This window comes from Spodoptera frugiperda, chromosome 26, assembly GCF_023101765.2.
Source record: "Spodoptera frugiperda isolate SF20-4 chromosome 26, AGI-APGP_CSIRO_Sfru_2.0, whole genome shotgun sequence".
NCBI lineage: Eukaryota > Metazoa > Arthropoda > Insecta > Lepidoptera > Noctuidae > Spodoptera > Spodoptera frugiperda.
In genome coordinates, this window is record NC_064237.1 from 2,215,103 (window position 1) to 2,222,088 (window position 6,986).

General features: G+C 33.5%; 2 protein-coding genes across 3 annotated transcripts in view; one reads left to right on the plus strand and one right to left on the minus strand.

The window, feature by feature from the left end:
• Window positions 1-4,254, minus strand: part of LOC118264807 (cryptochrome-1) — a 21,837-nt gene extending 17,583 nt beyond the window's left edge. The window contains exon 1 of one of the 2 annotated variants that reach the window (XM_050704624.1): window positions 4,026-4,254. The gene's annotated coding sequence lies outside the window, so the exon portion shown is untranslated. The remainder of the gene's footprint in view (window positions 1-4,025) is intronic. The other variant, XM_050704627.1, reaches the window with a different exon arrangement.
• Window positions 4,255-4,477: 223 nt separating this feature from the next.
• On the plus strand, window positions 4,478-5,747 carry LOC118264811 (39S ribosomal protein L12, mitochondrial). Its single transcript, XM_035577466.2, has 3 exons — window positions 4,478-4,658; window positions 4,838-5,114; window positions 5,469-5,747. Exons 1-3 carry the CDS (start codon window positions 4,600-4,602, stop codon window positions 5,670-5,672), a joined length of 540 nt encoding a protein of 179 aa, XP_035433359.2. The 5' UTR covers window positions 4,478-4,599; the 3' UTR covers window positions 5,673-5,747.
• The last annotated feature ends 1,239 nt before the right edge of the window (window positions 5,748-6,986 follow it).

Here is a 6,986-nt window from a genome sequence, read left to right on the forward strand (position 1 = left end):
CGGCATTTCTTCTCAGAGTAGTCGGATAGGAAATGCCGGCCTCATCTAGCTATTTGAAATATTGACGTGTAAAAGTGTTATTTTATAATCTATTTACAGAAATAAATATCATTTATCATTTATCATTTATCATTTATCATGTAACATTTAACTCCATTTCTCTCCAAGTAATTATCAAAAACAATCTAAATCCGTTGGGTGACGTAAAAGGACGGTAACGTAACATCGCAGTCTGGATTGAGTCACAATATTGGATTTATGTCTAGCGCAGAAACGGGGCTGATTGTTAGACGAGACGAGATACATACATAGATAGAAAGGTATCTAGGTACCTATATATTTTCTATCAGTATCGATTACAGAAAATAAAGGGACATCTGAGCCTGTGAGCCAATCTATGGTTATAAAATATAGTAAAATTGTAAAGGTTGTTTGATAGTAATGAAGAGACGACATATTGTTAGAATGATTAAAAAAAACCGTAATAGGTAGTGTATTAGTTATGTCAGTTAGTATAACAATTGTTAGCAGAAAAAACCCTTCTCGACTACCGATAAACCGAATTGAAAATTGTTATATGATTTCTGCCTCTCATTATAAACTTCAGAAAGAGTAGGTACCGTCGAGAAATTACAAAGCACAATTTCAGTAAAACTTTTAGTTTATTTTCATTTAAAAAGAAAAGCTTTGCAAAAGTTTTCTTGGTTGCATAATATTTTTTCTTCACTCTTTGCAAAGTCGACATCTAACACACAACATTAATAAATTACCTAAGACCCTTTTTCTGACAGCCATTTTGTAAGAAGAAAACAATATCTACTTCTATTTCTTAGACATATTTAGCTCCAATCTGCTGGAAAACCTAGAGAAAGTTGATTAACACCTTACATTTAATTACTAACAAATTATGGAAACTTACCAACAATTATGAATTAATTTGTCAAGCGCTGAGAAGCCTAACAAATCTAGCAATCATAGAACTGAGAGGCATATTTACTAATACCGTGTGAGAAATATAGGTCACAGGCAGTCAAAGCGTTGCCTTTCTGAACGTTTTATTGGCATACGTAACACCTACTCTGCTTATCGACGCAAAACCTATAAAACTGAGACATTTTTTATTCGTTTAGAGAAAATATGATATCATTATCTTCACACCTGTTTCCGATTTTGGATAGATAAGTTGTCGCTAGCCAAAACTAACTGAGAACAAGTACACATATTATAGGAGAGCTATGTCTCGGCATGAATGGGCAACCTTGATCGGAGTGATACCACGGCCTGTCAGAAAACTGGCGTGAGATAAAGCTTGTTATGTGTTTTGCTATGTAAGGTCCGCAAGTCCAATAGGTACTTCAAAATGGTCCCGCCTCGGGCGGCGCTCATTGCTAACCACCGTTTGCTTGATTTACGCCTACTCAGTAAACAATAAAAAACTAGCAGAACTGAAAATCAAAATCCGATGAATGTATCAAGCAGGTAGGTAGATTAACTTTTAATAGGAAAGCCCACCAAAGCCCGTACCGCTGTAACTCCTGTTAGAAGGATCTGGTAGATACAATCATGAAAACACCGGACACTAGACAAATATAAAAAGTTTGTGGTAACCTTCATAAAATTGATTACATGGCAAAGCTAAGGTACCTACATAACGTTCCAGAAATATCCAAATACAGCGCGTCAGACTCAATATTATGTCACACGGAATAGCAAGTTCGTCAATTAATATAAGACGGGTATAAACATGGCAGAATGGAATTACATAAAGTGTGTTATTACGACTATTACACAATTAACGTGTCTGGTATCGACAAACAATGGACACGGAGGTGAAGGCCACTATCCTTTGCTTAGTCGTCAAATTGACAATATTATTGTCTATTAAGAAAGATACACATGATATTTACGAAGAATATTTTTAAACGTTGCCCCACACTATGATTTTCTCCTGGGTCATGGATGTATTTACAAACATACAAGTTCACATACACATAACACCCAGAATCGAAACAACAATTTGTGGATCACATAAAGAGTTGCTTCGTGCGGGAACCGAACCCGTTACGCGGCAGCCGGCCGCCTAACCACCGCGCCAACCATCCAGTGAGATTAATTATCGCAATAAATACAAGGTGCCTGCTTGAGGTAAACCAGAAACTTTATGAGGAGTTATTGCAATGGATTTTATCGCCACAAGATGGCGGTAACGATGCATTGTCTTTTTAGCCAAGGCATTAAATTCGGTTGTCTAAAAGACCCTTAAGTTTCTCTCTTGACATAGATGTCTCTCTCATCATCCTATCTTAGTAAGTACTATTTTGATGTAAAGACCTTATAGCTCTCTAGCGCCACCAATGACGCAAACCTCTCATTAACACACACATGCAAGAGAAAAGCTCCGATGTTATCCCATTATTTCATTTAAACTTGTCAATTAAACTCCCTATGACCGTCAGTTATCGGATTTGTGGCTCCCCAATGCATCAAATGACCTAGATCTGTCCAGTTACACCATTCTAGTACCTACCTATGTACCTAAAGCGTAGCAAAGTTGCAGTTATAGTTATCCTATTGCAAGTGCATAAGGTTGAAATTCGCGTGTTTGTTGGTTGGTCAGGTTTGTGGTTCGTTTAATCCTGTAGGTCGATTGATATAGAAGTTATAGCCAGCCATGTCTAACGAAGGTTATGTAACTCTTTGTTTTCGGATCCAGTGTGATGAGGATTTGCTCTGTTTGTAAATTACAAGCTCTACTGTGGATTTTGGCGTAAACTTACGAGTTCAGGTGAGTGATGATCAGTTTGGGAGACATAGATTGAAATTATTTAATTATCTATGATATCGCAGTCCTGGGGCGCGGGTAGTAAAACTAGGTACACCTAGTTTTGGTGATGACCTTTGTTACTCGGGCTTGCGACTCAAGAGGAGAAAATTTCGAGTATGTGACTTACTGGCTGGGCTACCAGTTCGTGTGCAAACCTCATTATGTCGTGGGTTGTGTCCCAAGGTAGGCAACCATTAAAGAAAAAATAGTTAGCGGCCGAATTCAGAATCTCCTCCATTTTTTTAAGTCAGTAAACAATAAGTGATGCTGTTATCATTAATTTACTGGCTACACTACACAAATAAAATTATACATGTATACTTACATTATTATTTAGTTTATGCTCTATTCTAGATAGTCTATTCATTTAATACGAGTGGTGTGAAGGCCAATGCATCTGACAAGACTTAATAATCTTCAACTACTAGATTTACTAGGAAACCAGATAGACACACAACATGTTATTATTCTTTCTATACATTGTATTGTATGAGAGACTTTGATTCTCAGACTATTACTATCTCAACATTATTTTTTGCTTAGTAAAAGTCTGTATTGCTACACTTTGTAAGAAATTATTTTGGATTTAGCTTTAGTGAAATTTACATTGCGTTTATTATATCTTAGTAAACGATTCCGGAGCTGCAAACTGCCTAGCGATTTACTAGGTCTCTGACTTTACTGACAAAAAAGATACTGTACGGAAAAGTCTGATATTGTAATACATATATTACTTAACAATTGTTTAACAACAAATAAATATCAAATATTAACATAGTCTAATAAACCTATCTAAATATTTTATATTTTGTTATTGTTAAGCTTTGCAGCATCCCATAAAAAACACACACGAAATAAAATAAAAAATCTGCATGAAATAAATCATTAGCATAAAAACATGTTTACATTTTTTATAAAAAAAGGTTAATTCAATACTCTTGGCTTGGATTCTAAATAAGATTAGATTGCTTCAAACAGAATAACATGTGACAAAATATGAACCTGAACTTGGAGTGCTGAACAAATTAGAATCCATTGTAGTTGTTTTAGTTAATTATTTTCTGTTTTGTCTAATGTTAATTTTATAAACTTTTGCAATAGTTAGCGAATCAGAAATTATCAAAAAGACTAATAAATACGCCCCTAAGGGGTCCTGACCCACTGACCTATTCAAACATTAAAAACAAATAAATAGACTGACCTTATAGTCCAAAATATAGTGCAAAAAACAGCTGATCCTGGTTGTGATAACACTGTCAATATTTATAAAACTTAGATTTTGGTGAATGAAAATACAACTACTATTCTGTTATCATGTTCGAAAATATTTGATTACGATTTTAATAAGAAAATAAAGTTAAACTTATAAGAAAATGAAATATAAATACACGCAGAACGTATTTTGCTGATTTGACAGTGACAGTAACACATTGACGAAGGTTTTGACAGAATTCAGTTTCACCTTGAGATAAAAAAAGTGTTGCTAGTGTGCTAGCAGTTAATAAACATTTATTATAAATTAATAAATACTAAATATTACAATTTAACATATAATTGAATGCAGTAATTCGTAATAAAATCAAAAATAGAAAATATAGGAAAGAATTAGTAAAACATTCGAAAATTGAACGACATCTGTCAATGTCAGATATTGTAAATTCGTTTCGTTCGTTCACTTCACATCTTTCAATTCAATCTTTCCGAAAAAATCATAACCTCAAAGAAGTTAAAATTGGAAATTCTTAACAGCAGAAATAAATAAACTACTAACAATCATGAATGGTGTAAGAATAATTAGGAACCTCCCACTGCAATGGCGATCTTTTTCACGATGGTGAGCACTAGACTTATGATTTACAAGTGCCTAATTTAGGTTATCAAACATTGAATGCCTGTTCTAAATTCACTTTTAACAATTCTTATAATTTTACCTATTATATAAACATGATGTAATCCATACAATTTATATACGACATAAACAACAGTATAAAATATTTTAATTTATGATTTCAGTGTGATCCTACGCCAAGAAGTTGCTCAAGCAGCAACTCCTCTGTCTATTCCAGTACCGGAGGGAGTAGACAAACCTGTTTCCCCGAAAATTGAGAAGATTGTCTCTGAGATCACGAATCTAAACCTCCTTGAGGTATCAGAACTTAGTCAGGTTCTTAAAAAGAGGTTGAATCTTCCTGACGCTCCTGTGATGCCTATGGGTGGTTTCGTTGCTGCGGCCCCTGCTGCTCAGGATGAGGAGGAGGCTGCTCCTAAAGCTGTGAAGACTAACTTTACTGTAAGTATATACTTGTTTATGTTTAGTACTAACCTTCCACTCATGATATAAGTTTTTAAACTGACATGGTCACTAATCTTTCCAACAAGAAAATGGCTCTTAATAACCAAATCTCATTAAATATATTAATAAATGGTATTTGTTTCTGTAAATGTGCTACAAAATAGTATTTTCATACATTGACTATTAATAAATACTTATTCTAGTAATAATAATTAAAAGTTCCTTAAATTGATAATTTCTTCATTTCTGTAAATGTACAACAAAATAGTATTCTCATACATCACATATTAATAAATACTTATTCTTCTTATTCGTGTAACAATATTTAATAATAGTCTTTTTCTCCCACAGGTAAAACTCACCAAATTCGATGACAAACAGAAGGTAGCACTCATCAAGGAAATTAAGGGACTTCTAGAAGGTTACAATCTGGTGCAAGCCAAGAAGTTTGTGGAGAGTGTACCTGCAGTCGTCAAGGCTGATGTGTCCAAAGATGAAGCAGAGAAACTAAAGGAAGCTCTCAGCAAAGTCGGAGGTGTCATAGAAATAGAATAGATTGTTATGCTAGGTTAAGTGTTTAGTATGTAAATTATTTAGAGAAATAACAAAAAATACAAATGCATTTCAAATGTGAGTGTCTTATTTATTCTGTCCAGTTCAGAGCAATATGTAAATTATGGATTTGTGAAAAAAAAATTTTTGTTGTTACTATCTAGAATTTGAATTAAATGAGAATTCAAGTTATATTGTTCCACACCATTGATGTGGTAGCTGGGCAACTAGCTAAACAACACTGTATGATCCACAAATTGTTGTTTCGGATCCGGGTTTCATGTGTATGTGAAATTATATGTTTCTTAATTCTTAACACACCTATGATACCGGAGAAAACAATTCCATAACCAAATTCTAATGATAACATTACATAACATGACACCTTTTATTTAGTAGATGTGTACAAGCACTTACAATTTAACACCCACTTTTACGACTCTCATATAATAGAGGACAAGCATATTGTCATATACATAATTTCAGATTCCGCATTATATTTATTACTCCTAAACTCCGAAAGGTAAAAAAAAATACAATAATTTACACGACCCGGAAATCGAACAAGACCTCCTGTTTGGCAGGCGTACTTGGAACACTCGGCCAATGAGGAAATCATATCTTTATAGTATTTTAGAATATAAATCAAAATAAACTCATAAAAAATGAAAGCGCCTACTAATAAAATGTCCGCAAAACATCGTATAAAAATATTGATTGATAAAGTCGATTATATCCATTGGCGTATAGTTATAGGTAGATAGAGCATGCTAGAGTAGTCAGCTACAATCATCTCTAGTTTAAAAATAAAAATATTAAGTTTAATTTTTTTATAAACAAGAGGCTAATATTACGATAGAGTTTCGATACAATCATATTTAAGTCATCTTATGTATCTATTACTAGTGTTTACAATACTTAATAATCAGTCATCTAATCACCCATCAGATTTAATTTGCATATGTGACAAGACACTGAAACATTTTTGTGGGTAGACGATTTCATAATGTTTTGCAACAATAAATATGTACCCAAATATTTGGTTGGTATGCCGTAAAGCTGAACTGAAGATAAAAGATATTTTAGTACTTACTGCTTACTGATAAAGATATTTTTAGATTATGGTATTGTGCAAACTTCACCGACAGACAGACTAGACAGGCTTTTTATTTAATTTTATAAATGCTTTTAAGTTGACTTTAAGTGTTTCGTTCATCGCCATTGCACTTGGGGTTTGAGTTATATTTTCTATTCGAGTGCATAGTGTATAGATAGCGGAAGCTAATAACGGATTATACTAAATACACTTAATTTTAA